General features: G+C 51.5%; 1 protein-coding gene across 4 annotated transcripts in view; it reads left to right on the top strand.

Annotated features, from left to right (window-relative positions):
• The window catches only part of SLC8A1 (solute carrier family 8 member A1), a 116,083-nt gene that overhangs the window by 5,761 nt on the left and 88,124 nt on the right, over positions 1-22,198 (top strand). For all 4 annotated transcript variants that reach the window (XM_037392534.1, XM_037392533.1, XM_037392531.1 and 1 more), the window contains exon 2: positions 4,740-6,575. In XM_037392534.1, coding sequence (XP_037248431.1) covers positions 4,765-6,575 — 1,811 coding nt within the window. In that variant the 5' untranslated portion in view covers positions 4,740-4,764. The remainder of the gene's footprint in view (positions 1-4,739; positions 6,576-22,198) is intronic.

Below are 22,198 nucleotides of genomic sequence, written 5' to 3'. Positions count from 1 at the left end.
CAAAAGGAGATGGGACTTTTGGGAGGCTGCTGCAAAGGAAAAGCAGTGCTTTGTTGAAAGGCAGAGCAGCTCTCAGCTCGCTTTGCATGCAGCAACCAGCCAGCCCGAAGGAACGCCGCTGCCAGGAAAAGGTCAGAGCAGAGTCTAAAAAGCTGTGTTCTCCCCATCTGGCAGCTCCCGAGCTGGGGGGCTGGAGCTTGAGCTGGCAGCGGCAGATCTCTCCTACCAATTTGTAAAACCTAGAGCTCCTATGCCCAGTGAGGAGGCAGATATCTCTGCAAGCCTCCTAGCCCTGCTGTGGGCCACAGCTGCCCTCCTGGCGCTTCACAGCACCAAGGCTGGGAATGAAAGCTGGGCCAGCATCCCTTGGCCGGGAGCTGCCTCTGAGCCGAGCTTGCCTCGAAGGGACCGTGCAGCCTCTTGCAGGGTTTCCTCCATGACTGTGCAAAAGCAACGTGCTAACACCCCGAGGGAGCTCGGCCACCAAGGGAAGGGGCACGGCTGCCCAGCAGAGCAGGAGCTGGGGTCTGGCTGTCCCCGTTAGCTCCAGGCGGGGGGCCAAGACAGCTCTGCTCCTGGGGGTGAGAAGGGCTCCAGGTGCCGCCCTGGCGTGGGGCAGCGCGTATGGGCAGGCTTGTGCCCCCCTCGCCACGTGCCTGTGGCCAGCACCAAACCCGAGAGCGGCTTGTGCCCCTGCCTGGGGCTACCGTGGTTGGTCTGAGCCGAAGGCACGGGGGGAGCGACAGCGAGGCCCCCAGCACCGCGGCGGGCAGCGTTTGCCGGGGCTGCTGACCTGGCGTGCTGTGAATCAGCGACCACGTTTACTTTTATTGTTGATGGCTGGGATGGGAAATGCAATTGAGACACCTTAATGAAAAGCTAACAAAGTTGGGTTTGGAGGGAGGGCTGGTGTTCTGGTAGCCTTGCTTCTCGTTAGCCAATAATATGAATGATTTATCTGCGAATATTCCTACTGCTGTGCCTGCAGCAGCATGCTGACCATGGGCTGAGACCCTATGCAAATGCAGAGTGAGAGGGTCTCTGGGGACCAAACTGTTTGTTTTGGATTGTACAAATAAAGAAATGCGGCTAGTTTTATAGCAGCTGCTTCTCGGAGATATTTTGAATGTCAGGCTCTGATTGTGTGTGTGCAACCAGCATGTTGTGGCCAAACATTTTCTAGCCCTCCATAATTCCTGAGTCTGGTGTTAATAACGCTCATTGTGAGTCAGTTCAAGTAGAAAAGCTGGTGAGGGAATGTGAATCCTGCTTGGTGACTGCACCACAAAATGCTGGAGACAGCCCAAGGTAGAGTTGTGGGATGCTACTGCCGTTCCACAAAGGGTACTGGTGCATTGCCAGGGCAGGGCCAGTGGGTTTTTCTTCCAAAGCTCCAGCTTCCTCCACCCATCTGAACTCTCCAGAAAAGTTCCATGTTCCTTATCTCCAGTCATACGAGGGAAAAATGTTGTTTGTAAGTGGAGAGCTGGGTGATGGAGAGCAGAAAGATGGATTGCTCAAATGCAAGCCTCTAGGTCTTTTTTCCTTCTCTTTAAAGTAATACAGGACTCAATTAAAAAAAACAAACAAACAAAAAAAACCCAACCAAACAACAAAAAACCCACAACCAAAACCCAACTTCTGTTAGAATGTTTGGAAGGGAAGAACATGTGGCTTGATTAATCTGATTTAGTGTGTGTCTCCTTTCTCATTGAGACTTCCAGCACTCGAATCTTTTTAAGACCGTCGAGTTGGTCCAAAGTGTGATGGGACTCACCTATTCTTTCTGACCTAAATCAGTGACCCAAAGCATAATATTTTCTCTAGAACCATCTGTTTCCTCTTCTTGCCAAAGGGATTTCACAATGCCTGGTTGCTCTGAATAATTGTACATGTGCAAGGATATGACTTGCCACAGGGAGAAAATTAACTGAACAAGGACAGGTGGATGCTCTTGAGTTTTCTGTTGAAACTACGACTCTTTAGAAAGAGAGCGTGAAGAACCATGCAGCTGAGTAATATTTTATGCCCACACTAATGTTTTTTTAAGCCTACATATTTAAAAGAAAAACCAAAACTACACATAGGAGGTATCTGGGATAATCAGAGCAGGTCAGCCTGTGTTTTGACAGCCCCTTTATCTTTAAATGTCTCTGAGGCCTGGTTTGGAGCGGTGCGAAACGAAATGCAGCAGTACAGATGTTGGGTGAGTAACTCGTGCTTCAGCTAAACTTCAGTGGCCAGTAACGCACATCTGTTTCAGCTTAGCTGTCCACCAGATGGCCTGCAACAAGGTACTCTTCTTTACAAACATGGTGTTTTCAATTGTTTTACTTCAGATTTGTAAGCGGTGGCCATGGCCCGCATTCTGGGGAGCTGGAGGCACCCAGGGGCTGTGACCACGGGGCCAGCGTTCGGGGCTTCTGACTCCAGCAGCCGCAGCTCTTTGCAGCATTAGCAGGATTTAAAAGGCAAATGACACCTTTCTTTTAAAACTGTCTTCGTACAAGAGAGTGGCTTTTTCTTGTTTGTCGTATCTGTTCTTATCGCCCAGCCCTCTGACTTGCTCACTTCCTGCTCTGTCTTTTTCTTAATTAGAAAATTGTGAGGAGGGCAGGGGATGGGGGGGAAGGCAGACTGACAGCTCCTGGTGAGGAAACGCCATTTATATAAAACTGGCTTGATAAATTCTCAGTATTATTCTTCAAGCCAAATAATCCTACTGCAGCATCCTTGAATAAAAGCAAATGGAGGAGATGAAGGAGAGGGCTTTGTTCCATCACTGCAATATCTGTTTGTGGGGTCAGTCCATAACACGGGCGCAGGATGGTACCCACCGCTTCCTCCAGATGCTCTTGGCTTGCGCTCAGTCCTGTCCCTGCGCAGTGTGTCCGGGCTGAACGGGGAGGGGCGTTTCTGTGTCGCAGGGGATAAGGAGATGGGTGATGCTGACCAGGTGCTTTTCTTCGAGAAAGTGTTGCTATGTCCCTCTTCAGGAGGGTAGATGTCTCTCCTCGGGAGCACCTGCCTGGCTGTCGTTCCGCACTCAGCAGCACAGCACATGTAGCCCACTGTCTGGCCAGAGTGCCGGCGGGGTTCCGGCCGTGCCAGGGCACAAGCCCTCTGTCGAGGGGAGGAGGCAAGGTGACCCCAGCCCTCCTGCTTGGGTCCCACTCCTGCAGCTGGGCCCACTGAAGCAGGATGCAGCTGTGGGATGCTGTCGCGGGATGCAGGCGGCAGCGCGGGGGGCTCGGTCGGGGTCTCCCCGCACATGCAGCCATGCGCCAAGGCTGGGCGGGTGGCCATGGCAGGGGAGGCATGCCGGGGGCCGAGGGGGGGTTGTCTGGGAGATGTCAGCTGGGTCTCCTGCTTGTGTCCATCTCTGAGCTGCACCTGGCAATGCCATCCTCCCCTTAGAAGCTGAAACCTTTCATGGCTGAGGGTTTTTTTGTTTGTTTGCTTGGGGTTTTTTATTTATTTGTTCAGGTTTGTTTGGTTGGTTTTTGGTTTTTCTTCTTTCTTTCTGGGATGTGTTTTTTTTATGAGCAAAACCAGTTTGGCCTTTTGTATTCTCCAGCAAAGTAAAGGTATTGACACATTCATTTTCCTCTCTTCATAGAAACATTTTTAAGTACTGCATGATTAAATTAACTTGGATTGGGGAAGCGTAGCATGGTAAAAGCTCTTCTTGAGGAGAAAATACAGCTTTAATAACTAGGAATCTGGCTTTTATGGGCCAGTAAAATTGCGAATGCAACACTGAGCATGCTCAGGTTTTTTGCACTGTACTTAAGGCATCTGTTCTGTCGGTTTATGCACTGTTAACTAACTGCAACCTCTTTAACAGCTCCTCTACACTGCTGGAAAATCCTGAGGCAGGACAAGGGCAAGTACTGCTGTCATGCCTGATGACTGATGTTGTAAATGGAGTGAGAAAGGCCCTTGAAGGGGAGGCCATCAAAGCTGACCTAGTGGGAAAAGAGCGCAGGGACAGGTTTCCTCTCAAAGCGTGCCAAGGGAGCTTGGATGCATACGGGGCTCCTTCCAGTTTTGGGAAGGTGCAAAGTGATGCACTGTGGAAGGAATGGCTCCAAAATCATTAATTAAAGACTACCCTTCTGGTGCACCTTATGACCACGTTACTGTTAAGGATAAGGTTCTGCCAGTGCTTGAGCTCACTTCGCACAGATTTCTGATGTGGAGTAGATGCTTGGGAGGGCGGCGAGCAGGAAAAGACTGTAAAATATGTAGTTTACAGTAATTATAAATGGCAAGTAAAAAAAAAAACCAAACATGAAGAGGGATAGTAGATTCCCCTGCCCTCTCCTGCTCTTACCCAGTGAGTGAGTGCACTGTGGTTTTGAAATGGGAAACAATTCTGCCAACTGTGAAGCAGAATGATGGGCTTTAATTAGATAAGAAACAAGAAAATGCAATTGAACAAACAGGCTTTCAGCGAAGAGAAAGAAAGTGCAATTAAACATCATAGTAGCTGAAGGGGGTAGGTGCTAGCCCACTGGTAGCATATGCACCTGTCCTCGCTCAGATAACTGAACTAGATGATTTGTACGTGGAAAACTGAAGTTTTTGATGCAGATGGGCTCATTAGATGGGCCTTCCTGAGTAACAGGGTAACTTGACTGTCTATGTGGGAAAGATGGGAAGTAGCCAGGGTATAGACGAAAATCTGTTATGTCTGGTCAGCCTCACTTAATGCATCTTTCCTCTTGCCTCTGCAGGTTGAGGACGTGTGGGACCTGTTCGATGGAAGTAGCCATGTTGCGAGCAACTCCACCACCCACCTTCCCAGTGAGCTTCCAACTCCTGAGTGTTGTGCTGGTGCTGCTCTCGCACGTGGACGGCATACATGCAGAGAGCCCCAGCGAACTGCCTGTGAATGACACCGAGGAGTGCACTGGATCATACATCTGCAAAAAGGGTGTGATTTTACCGATATGGGAACCCCAAGACCCCTCCTTCGGTGACAAAATTGCTCGGGCAACAGTGTATTTTGTAGCAATGGTGTACATGTTCCTGGGAGTATCTATCATAGCTGACCGCTTCATGTCCTCCATCGAAGTCATTACGTCCCAAGAGCGGGAAATAACCATCAAAAAGCCCAACGGCGAGACCAGCAAAACCACGGTGAGGATCTGGAACGAGACCGTTTCCAACCTCACACTGATGGCCTTGGGCTCATCTGCCCCTGAGATCCTCCTGTCTGTTATCGAAGTGTGCGGCCACGGCTTCACAGCGGGGGACTTGGGGCCAAGCACGATTGTGGGGAGTGCTGCATTTAACATGTTTGTCATTATTGCGATCTGTGTTTACGTCGTTCCAGATGGAGAGATAAGGAAGATCAAGCACTTGCGAGTGTTTTTTGTTACAGCGGCCTGGAGCATCTTTGCCTATACTTGGCTTTACATTATTTTATCTGTGTCTTCTCCTGGGATTGTGGAGGTCTGGGAAGGCTTGCTCACCTTCTTCTTCTTCCCCATCTGCGTGGTGTTTGCCTGGATAGCTGACAGGAGGCTTTTATTTTACAAGTACGTCTACAAGAAATACCGAGCTGGCAAGCAGAGAGGCATGATCATTGAGCATGAGGGTGACCGGCCCTCCTCCAAAGCCGATATCGAGATGGACGGCAAGGTTGCTAATTCTCATGTGGAGAACTTTTTGGATGGGACACTGGTGCTGGAGGTGGATGAGAAAGACCAGGATGATGAGGAAGCCAGGAGGGAAATGGCTCGGATCCTGAAGGAGCTGAAGCAAAAGCACCCCGACAAGGAGATTGAACAGCTAATCGAGCTGGCCAACTACCAGGTCCTGAGCCAGCAGCAGAAGAGCAGGGCCTTTTACCGCATTCAGGCCACTCGGCTCATGACAGGAGCTGGCAACATCTTGAAGAGACACGCAGCAGACCAGGCCCGCAAGGCTGTCAGTATGCATGAGGTCAACAGCGAGGTGGCAGAAAACGATCCCATCAGCAAGCTCTACTTTGAGCAGGGTACCTACCAGTGCCTGGAGAACTGTGGCACTGTCGCCCTGACCATCATTCGCCGGGGAGGTGACTTGACCAACACGGTGTACGTTGACTTCCGGACAGAGGACGGGACGGCCAATGCCGGCTCCGACTATGAGTTCACTGAAGGAACAGTGGTCTTCAAGCCTGGCGAGACCCAGAAGGAAATCCGTGTTGGCATAATTGACGATGACATATTTGAGGAGGATGAAAACTTCCTGGTCCACCTCAGCAATGTCCGCGTGAGCACCGAGGCCTCAGATGAGGGCGTTCTTGAGGCCAGCCGTGTCTCCACTCTCGCCTGCCTGGGATCACCATCTACTGCCACTGTCACCATCTTTGACGATGACCATGCTGGCATCTTCACCTTTGAGGAGCCAGTAACACACATCAGTGAAAGTGTGGGGACCATGGAAGTGAAAGTGTTGCGAACCTCTGGTGCACGAGGAAATGTTATTGTGCCCTACAAAACCATCGAAGGCTCAGCCAAAGGCGGAGGAGAGGACTTTGAAGACACCTGTGGGGAGCTGGAGTTCCAGAACGATGAGATAGTGTAAGTGAAGGTTTTATTTCTTTCGTACAGTCTTTGGTTCTCCTGCAATTAAATGCACAGCGGCTCCCAGAGCTTCACTGGTGGTGTTGGGGTGCCAGGGCGTTGCAGTAAGCCATGAATGGCTGCCTTACATGCTTTGGGGAGCCTGAAATGCTGCGTTCCTGCCTTGCTAACAGACAGGAGAGCAGTACCTGTTCAGGGGCAACCCACCCTCCCAGCAGCAGGGAGGTGGGCTCGTGAGCCCAGCCACCCACTCCCTGCCTGTGCCCTGAGCAGATCTCTGCAGCCTGGGCTCTACGGCAGAGCAGAGAACAAGACTGAGCTGGCCAGTACCACCCAGTCACAAGGACCCATCTTGCGAGCGTCTAACCTGAGTGTTTGCATTGTGGTACCTACCCCCGCTTGGCTGCTGAGGGTCAGGTCAGCTGGGGTTGGGCCTGGTGCTCTGCTCGGGGCCTTGGTGAAGGTCACTTCACCTCCTCCTCTTCTAAAGGCTGCAGGTCTGGGTCATCATCCAATGCACATCCTGAAAAAGTATTGTCATGCAAAGAAGCCTCGTGGTTAGGATGCAACTGCAGCCGCGTTTGGCTGCTTGCAAATAAAAAAGGAGGCTGAAAGCTGTTGGAAGCTACTCCCGAGCGTTGCTAGGTGGATGGTGGAAAAATGACTAGCGCTGTTGCCTTGTTGATTACACTTTGTGAGGAATATAACTTTGCTGAGTAAATCACGGTAGAAAAATCTGTCCTTGGGCATGTCGTGAAGGCACCTCCTTGCCAGCTGGGGCTCTGGGGGGAGCAAGGGTTGGGGTTGTGGTGTTCCAGCCTCGGGCTCTTCCTGCAGAGAAGAGGGTCAGCCTGTCTGTAGGTCAGCCCCTGCCAACAGTAGATTCTGTAGCACAAACCCACTTGGAGCAGCCCCTGTTAGAGGGCCCTGCTGTACCAAGGGGTTGCTACAGGCTGGCTCGGGCGTCGCGTGTCCTACCATCGGCCTCCAGGAGCGGAGGCAGAGGTTCGAGTGCTGAGAGCGGGCATTGCGTTCTGTCTGTTAGTGCTGGCCGCTCCACGTGCACGGGGAGAACGAAGCAAATGGGGAAACCTTAAAACTTCTTGAAGTGGGGGGAAAGAAAGAAGTGATTTGTAGTTCTCAGACAGGGCATTAGACCAGCCAGGGTTTTGACTTCTTAGGAAAAACTGATCAAGGACTTCACGGCTCCAGCAGTTTGGAGGCCAGGACATACATGTTGCTGATACGAGAGTCAAAACCGCATGATGTGCGTTGTTCCTGGCTTCTGGATGATAACTGTAGTAGAGAGGAATGCAGTTATTTGACTTTTTTTTTTTTTTTTTTTTCATTTTCGGAGAGGCGGGGAGTTGTCTGCAGAGGTGCAATGAACTAGGCTATAAGGATATCCCCCGAAGGCTCTTTAACCAGGTCACTCAGCAGTAGCAAAACTGGGCTGCTGGCAGGACAGCTTTGGCAGTCAGTCTCCATTCCCCTGGGATGGGACATGTTTCCGTGGCAGGCCAAACGCATGACTGTGGGCTCTGCAGCTGTGCTAGGAGGCGCTTGGGCACGTCAGCCGGGACCCTCGTGCAGCCCTTCTCTGAGGGCAGGAGGCATCCCCTGACTTTTGCTGACTTTTCCCAACAGCCCAGTACAGGGGGTGTGCTGGAAATGGGCTGACCGCATCCCACAGGTGCCAACGTGCCCTGCCACAGCAGCAGACCTCCTCCTTCTTTCTCTTACTTGCTGTAGACATGTGCACAGCCATCAAGAAATGGGGGAAAACAGCTTTCTTAGAAACCCCAGTGTGGTTTCGCTGTGTAGATGCCAGGACATAACTCTATTCCGTCTCCCTGGAAGCGGGGAGGGGTGGTACTGGGAAGCACCGCATCATAGCCTGGCATGGCTGAGGGCCTGGGGAGCGGGCCGGGAAGGGGTGGTGACAGCAGGGGCAAGGTCCTCCAAGTGCAGATGCTCTCAGATGGCTGAGGGCAGGGATGGGGACGGGCTGAGTGGCATCCAGTGCAGAGATGCTACCTTTGGGTTTTTTCTAGAGATGGTTTAAATTTTATGGCATTGTTGCCAGGAAGCTGCTCTTTGAAGCGCTGGAGTGATGCCTCTGGTCCCTTGCTTCGGTTGCACGGCTGGTGTGCGGTAGCCACGCACTGCGCTATTTTGGGATGATACCATGTGGCTTTAACTGAACCACAGGTGCAGTACACTCTGAGGAGAGCCTCATCACAGGGGCCAGATGCACCGTCACCAGGTGACAAAGCTGTTGTCTCACTGGCCGGGAAGCAAGAAGGACATGAAGCTTCTGGCTGGGTCCAGAATGAAACAAAAAAGGATTGATTTTCTCTTGAGTTCTTTTCCGAACTCTGTCGCTTGCTTCCAGGAGAACAAAACAGCTGTACCTTGGGCCTTTGCAAACAATTATGGAGACGAAATAATGGATCCGTTACCAGCCCCTCCGGGTGCCCAGGCAGCCTCTGGGCGTTGCAGTGCTGGTGGCGGAGCTGCGGAGCCTGTGCAGGTGTCTCCCCTGCCTGCCCTTCTCCCCGGCTCTGCGCCACTCACCTGCCCTCGCCTCTGCCTATGTTGACCAAAGGGCTTGCTCTGCTCAGGTGGGAGAGGACATGATCTACATGCCTCATTTTTCTTGGAGAAGGATGAAACTGCTTGTAGAAATTGCAATCTGTTCACATGCCTGAAAGGCAGTAGGTATTAATGTAAAATTTCGCTGCTGTGGTGCATGGCGGGGTGTTGGCTGGTGCAGTCTGACCTGCAGGGCTGCGTTTGCCCGGGCACGAGCTTAGAACAGCCCCTGCAGCACAGAGATGGTGTGCTCCTGCAGCTGAGGTGCTGCTGGCAGCCATCCTCCGTGGGAAGAATTTGCACTAATGAGAATAAAGAAGATGTGCCAGCACAATTTGTGGATTATAGAGGTAAAGCCTGTTTGCTAGTCATTGCTTGCTAGCGCTGTACTTCAGCTAAATCACAGTTATGTAGAATGGTGCGATTCCCCAGCACATTTGGCTCAGTAAAGTTCTAAAACTTTAGGTTTTCCCGTGCTCTGGTGGCCAAGAGATGGCTTTGCTGCCCTTTCTGAAGGTCTTTGGTGGCATTTCAGCTCTGCTGTTCCAGGCTGTGTTGATTCGCTTGATAAAATTGAGTGAGATGTGCTTTTCTGGGGCACTAGCCACAAAGGTAGGGCAGTGCAGGGGGACATGAGGATGAAAGAAAACTGTGTACAGGCCTCTGTTGCTGGAGGGCTGGCTTGCTGGTAAGCCCCAGTAAAATTGGAAAGCTCTGGGAAGGCCCTGATCTTGTGGAGACCTTCCTTCAGTTCCCAAAAGGCCCAGTTACGTAACGTGTTTGTTTGCGGTGCCTAGAGAGACTTTCCCATTTTGCAATCTGTTGATGTCCCCTTTCCCAGAGCACAGAAAATAGCTGTGTAACTGCTGAAGCCACACCATTCATGTGCATTTCAACAAAGATCTCTTTCCAGTGCTACCAAAAAAAATTTATAATGGAGAAGCTGTTGGTCCTCCAGTGGAACATTTAATCCCAGCACTGCCTGGTGGCCTCTTGGAGCAATGCTTTTCTGCTCCTTGCTCATGAAGCCCAGCTTATGTCTTTAATGGGTACATGTTGGCAAGTGAAAGAAACATCGTTTTAATGTGCTTTGCAAAGAGTTTGCACAGCAGATTGTTCCAGGCTAGCTGGGGAGGCTAAAGGTGCCTGACTTGGGTCTCAGCCAGGTCAGTCTCAATGATGCTGCTCGGGTACCTGGGGCTCTGAGACATCAGTGTGGGACAGGGTGCTATGATGTGAAGTGTAAGAGAGAGCCTTCCCTCTGGGGCCACCCTCAACAAGGTGACTCCAGCCTTGTTAATGGAGATGCAAGACAATGAAAGTTTTCTTGATGGAGAAGATGTGTAGTTGCAGGCTCTTCCTGCCCGCCCATCTACCACAGCTATGGTGATCATAGAAGAGGTCACTGGTTCATCTAGCCAGAGTATTTTTATCTCCTGTCCAAATGCCAAATAGTTCAAAAGAAGTCCAGCCTCCTATCTCAGAGGAGGAAGCAATCCTTCCCCCATCTGAGAGGTGTCTTGTCCTTGCTGTCTCAAAACAGCAGGAGCACCTCTTCCAGATGTGACTGCAAAGCTATGTGAAAATACATGTGTATTCTTTCCTGTACAAAACTATTGGGTTTTCTACAGATAGCATTGCAACGAGAGATGTAATACAATCTGCATTCCAAATATCTGCACCCACATCCCCCAAGAGAAAAGTTTTTACTGCATTAACAAGTCAGCAAGGAAGACGGTACACACCGTTTTACAGATGACCAATTAAACTGATATTTTACCTATGCAGTTACACCTGTAAATGCCTGGAGAGTTTTATGTCAATGGATCTTGCTGTTCATAATACGTAGTTCAGCTGTTTTCGTAAAAGGTGTCTGCGGCAAGTTTAGGAAGTGACACTCTTGGGCCATTGAATGTGACTTTCACTTGACGTTTCTCTGGAAGCATAAATCTAGAAGCCAAATGCTAACAGTGACACAAACATCAGATAAATCTCCTAATTTTTTTAGAGAAAGTTCCTCAGAGACCACGTAGCCTCCCTCCCAAGGGCCCTTCAAAAATGTCAGCGGCAACAAATACAGGCTGTGGCAGGGGGAAACCAAGTAGTACTACTTTTTTAAGTTCCCCTTTTCTTTTCCAGAAGAAGTTGGGTGAGGTATTTCTCAAACAAAATGGCAAAAATAAAATCCTGACTCAGCCCTGGGACCTCTCTAGCTCAGTTTCGCATACGTGGCCTGCAGCTTCAGGGGAAAAAAATGAACCCTGCAGCTTGGTCAGCCTCGCAGCAGGATGCAGTCGGAAAGCAACCTTCTGATGTGGCGGAGAGATGGCTGCAGACCAGGCTGAAGGCCAAGCAAATGAGCTTCGTCGTCGAACGCTTTGGCTCCCTCTTTGTCTGTTTGTTACCTCCTTCTTTGTCTGTCCCACTCTGTTGGCATGGCTCAGCGTGCGTCCTCTCCTCACGAGCCCTGCCTCGGGCACCCTGTGGGACATCCCAACGGACCAAACGGTGATCACACTCTGACTCGGCCTGCTTCTAGTGCCCAGCTTGGGGTTGGGAGCATGTTTTCCCCTCTCCACTGGCAGTCCCGCCTGGCCCAGTTGGACTTGCAGGCAGTTCAGACACGGCTGTCAGGGTCTGCGTGTTGGGTCCTTGGCAGGACACCCGGTGCCCTGGGTCCATCGTGTGGGAAGTGGCCCTGGCCGTGGCCCACCGCAGGGAGCCGAGCACGTGTGTCGCACCAGGTGGGGGCATGGCATGGGGGCCTGCTTCCCTCTCCAGGGGCGTTTTGGGAAGAAGTTCCCTGAGGCTGAAAGGTGCCATTGCTTTGGGTCCTGAAGGCCAAAAGCTGGTCCTCCCCTCTTCAGGGAGGAAGGTGCAGGTCTAACAGGCTGAGCTGCCTTTTCTGTTTCTCCTCTCTGTTCACACAGTGTTTAGCCTTTCCTCAACACTCCTAAAATGTTAGCCTTAACATCTCCCAGCCACGCGCATCTCTCTTGAACTGCTGTGCTCTTGTCTCTTGCGCTGGACAACCCCCACATTTCTGCTGGAAGCAAGGAAATCAAGCCAAGTGGCATTCACAGACCGTCCTCTTCCTCTTGCACCCCTGTGCCCGCAGGTGCTGGCTGCTGCCCTGTGCCCGTGGGCTGGGCAGCGAGTAACACCGACATGGCATGCACTGAAAAAGCCATTCCCAAGTGCCATGTCAGGTCTCAAGCCTGCAAAGCGTGTGCTCCCAGCTGTGATTCTGAAGTGTCTCGTGACCTGACCTGGTCCTCTCCTGCCCAGAGCATGGCCAGTGTGTGTGCTGCCATGGCGTGCCATCACGGGGTCGTGGGACAAGTCCTGCCCGTAGCTGGCTTGGGGAAGGCAAGCACGGGATGCAGGCTGCGCCGCTTGCCCAAATAAGTCATGAAATCTAGGAACTTGATTTGATGATGTCCCCTGTGGAGGGGATTAGGCAGCGAGGCTGTGTTATTGGATGAAGCAAGTTGTGCCAGCAACAATCACTGGGGGGAATGGCGGGGGGGGGAAGAGAATGGTGAGGACAAGAGTGGTTTGGTTCGCTCTCGCTGAAGAATGACACAGTTTTTGTCCTTGAAAAACCAATGTTTCCTTATTTGTAATGAGCTGTTGTTGGCAATTTACTGCTGCCAGCTGCATCTCTGTGGTTGATTAAGGGAGCTTGGATCTTAAATATGTAATAACTCTCTGAAAGCCATTGAGAGGCAGTTATTAGCTTCATCAGGGCCTGTGTACACATCCACTGTGCTCCTTTATGAAAAGGCTACCTATTAAATGCATTGTAGTAATTTATAAAACGCAGGATCCAAGCTTGTTTTAAGGAATTAAAGCAGCAACCCTGGTGAAGCTTGTTGGCATGGGAAAGAGTTCTCTTGGAGTGAGGTGCTGCTCTGCAGCTTCTTGCTGGGTAGACAAGACCCAGGGATAGTAGCAGCACCGTCCCCCTTTGCGGACTCTCTTCTTTCCCTGGCGTCTGCCTGAGCACTGCTGGCAGCAGTGCTAGCACCAGCTGTGATATGTATATCTTGTCAACAGAGCAGGGATCTGTCCCTTTCCCTCTAGCACACTCGGGATCCTTCACTGTGGCAAATCCTTGAGCAGGGAGAGGTGAACAGTTGGTACACAAGACCCTGATACAAGGGCTGAGTTCAGGCTGTGCATCCACCTGGGGAACAGCCCTCTTTCCTCCGACACTTTGCCCCCAGGTTTATCCTCGGTGGATGGCACTCAGTAGTTTTCTTCCAGCAGCAAGGCTGCATTTGTGGGCTTAAAACAAGAGCGACAGAACAAAAAGCAGACAGCTGACCACAGCTGGCATCCAAGCATCTGTGCAGATGGGCAGGGAAACATCTGCTCTCAACTAAAGCCAAACAGAGAGGAGAAGCTGGACCTGGCAGACAACTGGCTGAGTCAGAAACAGACCCTCCCCAGAGGGGGAGGCTGAGTCCAGCAGCAGGTGCTGCAGGCGGCTGCGGTGCTATCATCTGGCTCGCTGCGGGGGGGGCATGTGGTATTGCTCTGCCCCGGGCAGGCAGGCGTACAGAGGCAAGGAGCAGTCTTCCACGTCTGGGTCTGCCTTGTATGTGTCCCTATAGCCTTTGCTTACACCAGGGACAAGTTTGCATCTTCACTGGCAAGGACATGCGTGTTGCTGCCGTGCAAGGGGAAAGACACCTGTGCTGTCCCTTGCCCTGTTATCCAGCACCACAGGATAACTGTTAGCTTAACCTTCACGGCCTGGTCTGGCTGTACCACCTGTATTTCTACAGTGCTCTCAGATGAGGGGCTTCAATTAAAAGTTAGTCTTTGACAGCTGCAGAGTCTGTGATGGCTGGGTGCATGGTCCAGCTGCACTGGTACTAGCGGGTACGTTCTCTGCTTTGCAGTCTCGGGTGTGGTTGGAGTTAAGGTCAGGCCTCTCCAAGTCATAAGTGCCATTTAGCCTGAGGACATCTCGGGAGAAGTCAAAACCTCTACTAATAATGTTTCTGACACTGACATTGGAGGCGTTGCTCTGGTTTCCAAGAATGGCAATGCTGGCTCCTGGGTGACAACAAATAATAACAGCATTCCCTGTTTTAAAAATATCTTAGCATAAGAGAGAAAATATTCCTACTGCTGTGCAAGTAAGAGAGTGACCAGCATGTGCCTCCTCTGTCCAGTCCCTATATGGTTCCATTTCCATAGTGTCTCTTCTCCTTCCTACACAATCATAGTAACAAAATCTGTCTGGCAACGAGAAACGAAGCAAGAACAATGAACAGGGGCACAGACTGGATCCCGGTGAACTGGATGCTGGCAGGAGAGAGATAGAGCCGATGGCATACGCTTGCCCCAGTCAGAGCAAATCCCTTTCTAGGGCAAGGTCCTCCAAGTGCAGATGCTCTCAGATGGCTGAGGGCAGGGATAGGGACGGGCTGAGTGGCATCCAGTGCAGAGATGCTACCTTTGGGTTTTTTCTAGAGGTGGTTTAAATTTTATGGCATTGTTGCCAGGAAGCTGCTTTGCTCTTTGGAGTGCTCATCACAGGGGCCAGACGCACTGTCACCAGGTGACAAAGCTGTTGTCTCACTGGCCGGGAAGCAAGAAGGACATGAGGCTTCTGGCTGGGTCCAGAATGAAACAAAAAAGGATTGATTTTCTCTTGAGTTCTTTTCCGAACTCTGTCGCTTGCTTCCAGGAGAACAAAACAGCTGTACCTTGGGCCTTTGCAAACAATTATGGAGACGAAATAATGGATCCGTTACCAGCCCCTCCGGGTGCCCAGGCAGCCTCTGGGCGTTGCAGTGCTGGTGGCGGAGCTGCGGAGCCTGTGCAGGTGTCTCCCCTGCCTGCCCTTCTCCCTGGCTCTGCGCCACTCACCTGCCCTCGCCTCTGCCATCCTCTGACCCGAGACCGTACCTACGCAGCCTGAGCTGCCTCCCGACAGTGCTGTGACAGGTGATTTATCCTGACCTGCCTTTAGATACGGGCAAGAAACACGCCTGTCTGGAGGCTGTGGACACGGCGCTCCGCGGAGCTGCATCCCCGGGCACAGCCCTCCTCTCCCTGCTGGCAGCGCCGTGCTGCAGCCGGGGCTCTGCTCTCCCGATCCTGCACAGCTCATGTCCTGGTCCTGCACAGCTCTCACATCAACACGCAGCCCTGTCACAGTATACGAGGCAGAAAAAATGTCTGTTCTGCAGGGAGCCTGGAATAAATAGAGCTGCCATGAGCAGGGGAGAGACACGCTGGTTTCATGGGGAACAGGAGGCTGGATCTGAGATGAAACCTGTTGCTTTGGCTCAGGCAGGTGGGGAACAGGGTTTGCCTGGCACTGGAGCCTCCACAGGGCTTTGTGTTTGCTTAGTTCAATAGATTTGCATTCACACTTTAGGTTTGGTTATTGCAATTTATGTGCCTCCTTAGCAACTGGATATGTGATGGGACGTGGTAGGATAAGGTACTGCTCTGACACAGGGTAAAAATAATATTTAAAAATGTCATACTAATGCCCAAGCACAAATGATCCTGCCACAGGGGAAAGGGTGCAAAGCATTACAGGAGGTTTACCTGACTCATGAGCTCTCCAGTGACCTGGAACTCAGAATCATACAAAAACCTGAAAATGGGTCATTTTAGTAGGATTGTAAGAGAGCAGCATGGGAGCATTGGGTCAGAGTCAGGCCAAGCATGAACTGGATGAGAATCAGAGGGGAAGGAGATGCCATGTCTGTGCCTTAGCAGTGGGAAGGGAGGTGGGGAAGGGAGCTGAACAGCACATTCCACCAAGAAGCAGGTCCCTCTGTGGATGCCTGTGTTCCTGAGACCTGCAGCTGTGGGACGGGGATGCTATAATCTGCCTGTCCTCCGACCCAGAGAGCATACCGAAATCTAACCCTGTGTTGTTAGGGGGATGCCTGAGGGGCTCTTATTGCTGCTGGCAGTCCCCCTGCTAGCAGTTCACTGGGCAATAGGTGAAGGCAGCAAAAGCTGCCCAGCCAGGTTAGGTCTGCTTCTGTACCTAAAAGAGCCTAGAATAACCAACATGTTGTTTGTAAGCACCTCAAAGATAACAGAGAGATGAATAAGAGCCAGCATTTATTTGTCAAGAACAAATCCTGTCAAGGCAACCTAATTTCCTTTTATGCCAAACTTTTGGGTGAGGGAGAAGCAGCTTCAGAAGGGCTTTCCATATGGCCTTGATGGGTACTGTCGTAGGGAAGCACCAGCTAAGTGGGCCACTGGGGTGGTGGGGTCAAACCTGTCTGCAGAGAGAAACGTGGTGCTGGGTGGGGGTGAGAAGGTGTTCAGCAGGTGCTTGGCCTGCCCTGGAGCTCGCTAGGTGCGGGAAAGAGGAGTGTGGCGTTTAAACTTGCAGACAGAAGGAGTGGCATGGGCTGGAAGCATTATCAAAGGTAGGATGGGGATCTGCAGAGATGGGTCTGGAAATAGCCTCAGCAGAAGCAAGACGCCGTAAAGTGCTTGTGCAAGAATGGTCGGAAGCACAAATTCGGGTGGGAGGGGAACGACTGAAGGGGGGGTGCCACTGTGAGCCGGCAGGCAGTCTGAACTCACAACATCATGCTCTTGCAACGAGTGAGGCAGGCGTCATCCTGAAGATATTCACGAGGAGTGTAGCCATCCGTACGGTCCCTGCCCAGCTGTGTCCAGCTCTGAGCACTCAGCCCCAGCGGTGCGAAGAGTCCAACGAAAAGCGCAGAAAGTGACTGGTGGTCTGAGAAACGTCACCTGGGGCGAGGGGCTGTGGGAACTGGGGCTGCTTGCTTTCGGAAGATGCAGGCATAGGGAAGGTCTAAGCCTTGAGCTATATAAAGGGTGATAAGATTTTCTGTGTCTGCAGGATCTTGAGAAAGCAGCAGGGGCCGTTCTAGTTAGACAGGAGGGACAATTTCCTCCTAGTACAGATGGGTTCTCTCAGGAGTAGGTTGGAGGAGTGGGTGACCTCTGTCCACGGCAGAGGAGAGTTTAGAGACACCATTCAAAAATTTGCTGGAGACATCAGATGAGGTCTTGGGAACTCTTCCTCTCCTGTTATTTACTCTTATTAGCCAGGCAGAAGCGTTCGTCACGTGAGTTGCGTTCCAGTCAGGTGGCCTCTGTCCTGCATGATCTTCTGCCACAGTGTGCAAAGCAACCTACAGATGGAGCAGAAAGACCAAATGGGTGCATCCCATGCAACCTTCAGAGCTTCCCTGTGGCCACCCAGTCTGGACTCTTTGCTTACAGTGAATATCTGGGACATGGACAGTGCTCACCGCCGTCTGTCTCCTTTGCTAATAATTAGATGCAATCCAAGCTTCCCTGCAGGAGAGCCCTGTCCCCCTGGGGGAAGAAGCAAGGCTGCACAGATTAAGGAAGCTAATTAGAGGGGAAGAGAGCATTGGTACTGAAGCCTCAACAGTAAACTTTGAAATCTAGATAAGGGAGCAGTATTTAATTATATACAATTAAAACACTGCTTCTCAGCCCCCTGAGAACTAGCAGCCTTGTGAAGCCCTCACAAAGGTGCTAACGAACAGATTTGAAGGCAGCGGTGGGCGAGGGGCTGTGCTTATTAAACTTCACCTCAGAAACACATCTGAAGAGAAGAGCTAGGAACATTCCCTTGGACCACCAGCTCCTCACTCCTGTGCAGTGTCCGCTTTCTCCCAGGGCAGGTGATGGGAGCCCAAAGCTCTGGCACTGAAAGGGATGTCGCTCTGCTCTTCCATGCAGCTGGGCACAGGCCATTGCAGACACCCACACAAGGAGAGGCTGTCCTGAAAACGGAGGGGAGATTGGAGAGGGTTGTAAATACTCGGCCTGAGAAGGAGAAACGGTCTTTGTGCCCTTCTCTGGCAGGGCACAGGAGAAAAGCTGCTGCCCCTGTGCCCGCCGGCCAGGGGCCTCCTGCTCCCCCCAGGGAGCACCGTGCTGACATTGCCCTTTGCTCTGCGATTCTGCAAAGCTGCCCTGGGTTATTTTCCCACGAGTTTGCTCTAGCCACTGAAGCGGCTACCTCCCCTCCCTGCTCCTTTGCCACAGCACATTTATAGCCCCTGACTTCTGACCCTCCAGCCTGCCCTGCCCAAGCCAGGAGGGCAGTTTGCTTTCCCTGCAAAGTGCCTGCCTCGTGCTCAAATACTCGCTGCTGCACTCTGTGCCAGCTGAGCCAGCAAGCTTTGTGGACTGCAGCAGGAGCTTCTATCCCATAGCTGCTTCTGGGTGTTAATGTAGGAAAACCACGATGAGGGAAATCTTGGATGGATTCATATCATCTGGCAGAGTGATACTGCAGAACCAGCCTGAAGTTTTCCAAAATTCCTCTTCCTCAGCAACTTCAAACCCTTAAGGAAGGCTTTAGTTCAGCCTTGGATGCCAAAGAAGGCGGTGCCTGTTTTAATTTGTAAATATATTAGGTGCCAGGGGGCTTCTACCACCTGAAGGCAGTAACTTTGAAAAGCACAGGCAAAAGGCTAGAGCTTCTTTTCCTGCATCCTTGTCTCCTGGTCTTTTGCCTGGTCTTTGCCCCCACTTTCTTCTTGGTCTATGCGCAGAACCCACAAGTCGCATCTGCGATGTCCCAGACAGCTTCCCTGGTGGCTCGGCTGCTTTAAACATTACAAGACCTAAAAGTGATGCCAATGCCTTGAGGTTCATTTTATTTGCCCGAGCCTTTCTGGTAATGTTTCCCTCTGCTGTGCCAAGAGCTAAAGCCTCAGGGAGTTCTTCACTCACTGTGTTTTAGGTGAAAATTAAATTTCTTGTTGAATCCCAGAGCTCCAAGAGTTGGGATTTTAAGAAAAATGCTGAGACTAGCATTTGGAGTACCCTGTCTGTCCCTTGGTGTGCCAGGGGAGGGTTTGAATTGCTCTTTGTTGTCAGTCCTGCAGAGCTGGAAGGGAAAGTGGGAGGCTTAAGTTGCTTCTCAATCCAAATCTTCTTAGACCTAGTAGGAATGAGCATGTTGGCCTCTTGCAGATACACAGACAGATTTCTACAAAGCACTTGCTAATGAACCAAAACAGCGGTTTGTCCTTTCAGTGATTTGTGGGAAGTCACTAAAAGACTCAACCTGGGGAGCTCATTACACTGCTAAAGTAGCGTGGTTTAGTGGAGATGCTAGGAAGCTGTTAGCTGCTGGCGGTGATGCAGGGCGAGAACCTTGGCAGCCCTGGGAGGAAACCTGTGAGAGGAGACGTCTGTTGCCTCCGTGGGGCTGACTCGCAATGGGATCAGGGCAGCCGGGCTGTGCAGGTGGGGTGCGGGAGGCGCTGGTCTCCATCCCCAGCCACTGTCAGCTCATGGCCAGGCTGTAGGCACGCTGGTAGCATGCTGGGGTCTCCAGTGCGAAGTGCAGAGGAGGAGAGCAGAGTCCAGCATCAGTGAGAAGGGAGAGCCAGAGCATGTAGCCACGGGCATGGTAGAAACAGAGACCTTCTGGAAAGTACAGTCAGGCTTTCAAGGCTTAAAACCCTATCCTTAATCCTAGCACTTAATCCTATACATCCAAGGGAGGGTGGCACTGCGCTGCTTCATGGGCACAGCGTTTGTCGCCCTCAGCTCTCACACAGCTCAGCTGCAAAGCTAATTCACACCACTGCCCTTCCCCCCCCCCCGGTGCGAGTACATGGGTTTATGCAGCAGCTGTAGCCACCCCCAGAAGGGACACGCATACCACAGGGTGTCTGTGTACCCAAGGGCTGCACGGGCCTGTGCCTCAGCAGAGCAGCTGAAGAACTGACCGGGGAAGCGCGTGTGCGGGGGAGAGGTGGGGTAAGGTGAGAGAGAGGTGAATGCGTGATGAACACTGGAAAAGGAGGGATGGAAGGAAAAAGGAAAGAGGGGCCAAAATCACAGTGGATTGTAAGAGTGCTTCCTCTCAGCTGCTGGTGAGCACTTCCAGGGCCACAACCTGCGCAGGGTCATGTTCAGAGGCCCCTAGTCCCATCAAAGCTTAGGGCAAGGTTGGGCTGCTCAAGTTTGCAGCAGCTAGTTGGAAAAAGCTGTTTGGCTCTTGCCACGGAATGAGTTTGACATCCGTGCCGTAAATGCATTGAGCTGATACTGCACAAGTTTCAGCTGCGGCGTGCTTGCTGGGAGAGCCCTGGCTTGGCACTAAGCAGCAAAAGTAAAAGCAAGGAGGAACAGAGAATTCTTCTGGCCTTGCCAAGAAAAATCATTGTGCATGGGAAAGAGAGAACTAAATTGATCAGAATTTTCATGCTGTTGGTCAGCATTTTGGTGCCAAGGTGGTCATGCTCTGTGTGGATGCGTACATGCATGAGAGAGAGGGAAAGGAGAGAGGTAACATGAAGAGCTCTGTATTTAATATTGTGTTAATCCCTTCCGTTCCAGCTAGAGCAGAGGTTTAAAATTCCTTTGCTGAACAGGAGGGGAAATGTACTGATCTATGTGAACATTATTTAATTAGGGAAGAAAGGTTTACCTTTCAGGAAAGTTGCAGCTGAATGGATTAGTTTGGAAGTCTGAAGAAATTAATTGAAGGTTGGGGCTGTGGGGTTTTTATTTAGTTATTACTTTGCAGAAAATGCAAGTTGCATTTTGCACCAGAATTTCCTTCCCTAACTCTGGAAACTTAAGCAGGGGATGGATTTCAGGCCAAGTGTTCTGAAAACCCTTGCTCACAGCAACTGTGGCAGAAGGTGAAGCAACAGCACTTCAGTATCTCAATTTCTCTGTGAAAGCCAGTATGTTGAAAAGGTATATATCAAGTCAGGCAACTTGTGCAACAGCCTTTTGCAAGCAGGGGTTTGCTTCTAGCACCCTAGTTATGTGACGGGAAATCCTGCAGAGGAGCAGGTGGGAGTCACAAAGCTGGGTGACACTGTGGAGCTGCAGCTCAGCATGGTGCCGGTCTCCACTAGAACCGTGGGGAGTGGGGCGTAGCGCCTGCCCCCCCGTCCTGCCTGGGGCACAGCACCCTCGGCTCTCTGCCGTGAGCTCCACCAATTCATTGCTTTTTGAGCCTAGGTGCATGTGCTAATTAGAGATGAACTGGTGAGCTCTGCTAACACGTTTGAACACAGGTAGCTTTAGGCTTGCATTTGGGTCGATAGAAATGAAGGGGAATGATGTTCTTTTTGCACTGGTTATCACAAGCCGGGGCCCTGGTTTGGCAGCAGTGATCTCCCCAGCGCCACCGCACAAACGGCTGGTAACACAGGGAGAGCAGCACGTCACTGGCGCGACAGGGTGGTGTGAAGCCACGGTATGAACGGGAGAGGCTGAGACAGACTAGTTTGTGCCCAGCTTGTAACCCACCTGGGACTGGCTGGATGAGCTTAAACCCTCAAAACATTTGCTGCCCCGTGGGGGGAAGCCCTCCCTGCAGGGACACCCTCCAGAGGGTGAGGGCATGCTGCAGGGTGAGCAGAGCTGGAGACACACCAGCAGGAGCATCGCTCCAGTGCTCCCCCCTCGCTCCCTCCACCAGTCCTGTTAAGGAACAGGTTGTGCAGCCCCGGTGCTTACACGTGGCAGGAACCAGCGTAAGGATTTCTCTTCAAGTTTCACCAGGAATGGCAAAACCCAGGAAAGTAAAACCCTCCCAGGAGGACCCAGTTCGTATCTCCTGAGGATCTTCTCTGTCTATTGGTGTGCCTAAGCAGCTCAGGTGACCTTGACATTCAAGCAAGGCTTTCTTCATTGCTCTGTGGGATCTCTTTGCTGGTTGCTGGCATATTTTGGTCGAGGTGGAGGCCATCAGGTTTTGGATGTAAGTAATAGGCTATAGAGAAAGGCTTCATCTCACAGCTGGTCTAAACTACAAATATAACCTAGCTACGTATGTCAGAGCTGCTAGAGATGCCCCATGAAGGTCATCTGGCTTACTTCCCTGTGTGGCAGGGATTGTACAGGCTTGTTGGTTGTCAGTCCTATGACAGCTGGAACTGGAGAAATGTTTGTCTGAGGGGTTTTCCCCAGAAGTACCTCACTGCATTTTCCTCTCTCACTGAAAATGGGTAAACTTGGAAATTCCACAGAAGCATTACCTG

This window comes from Falco rusticolus, chromosome 6 (assembly GCF_015220075.1).
Source record: "Falco rusticolus isolate bFalRus1 chromosome 6, bFalRus1.pri, whole genome shotgun sequence".
NCBI classification, from domain to species: domain Eukaryota; kingdom Metazoa; phylum Chordata; class Aves; order Falconiformes; family Falconidae; genus Falco; species Falco rusticolus.
Note: the sequence above shows the minus strand (reverse complement) of the source record. Positions and strands in the feature narration are given on the sequence as shown.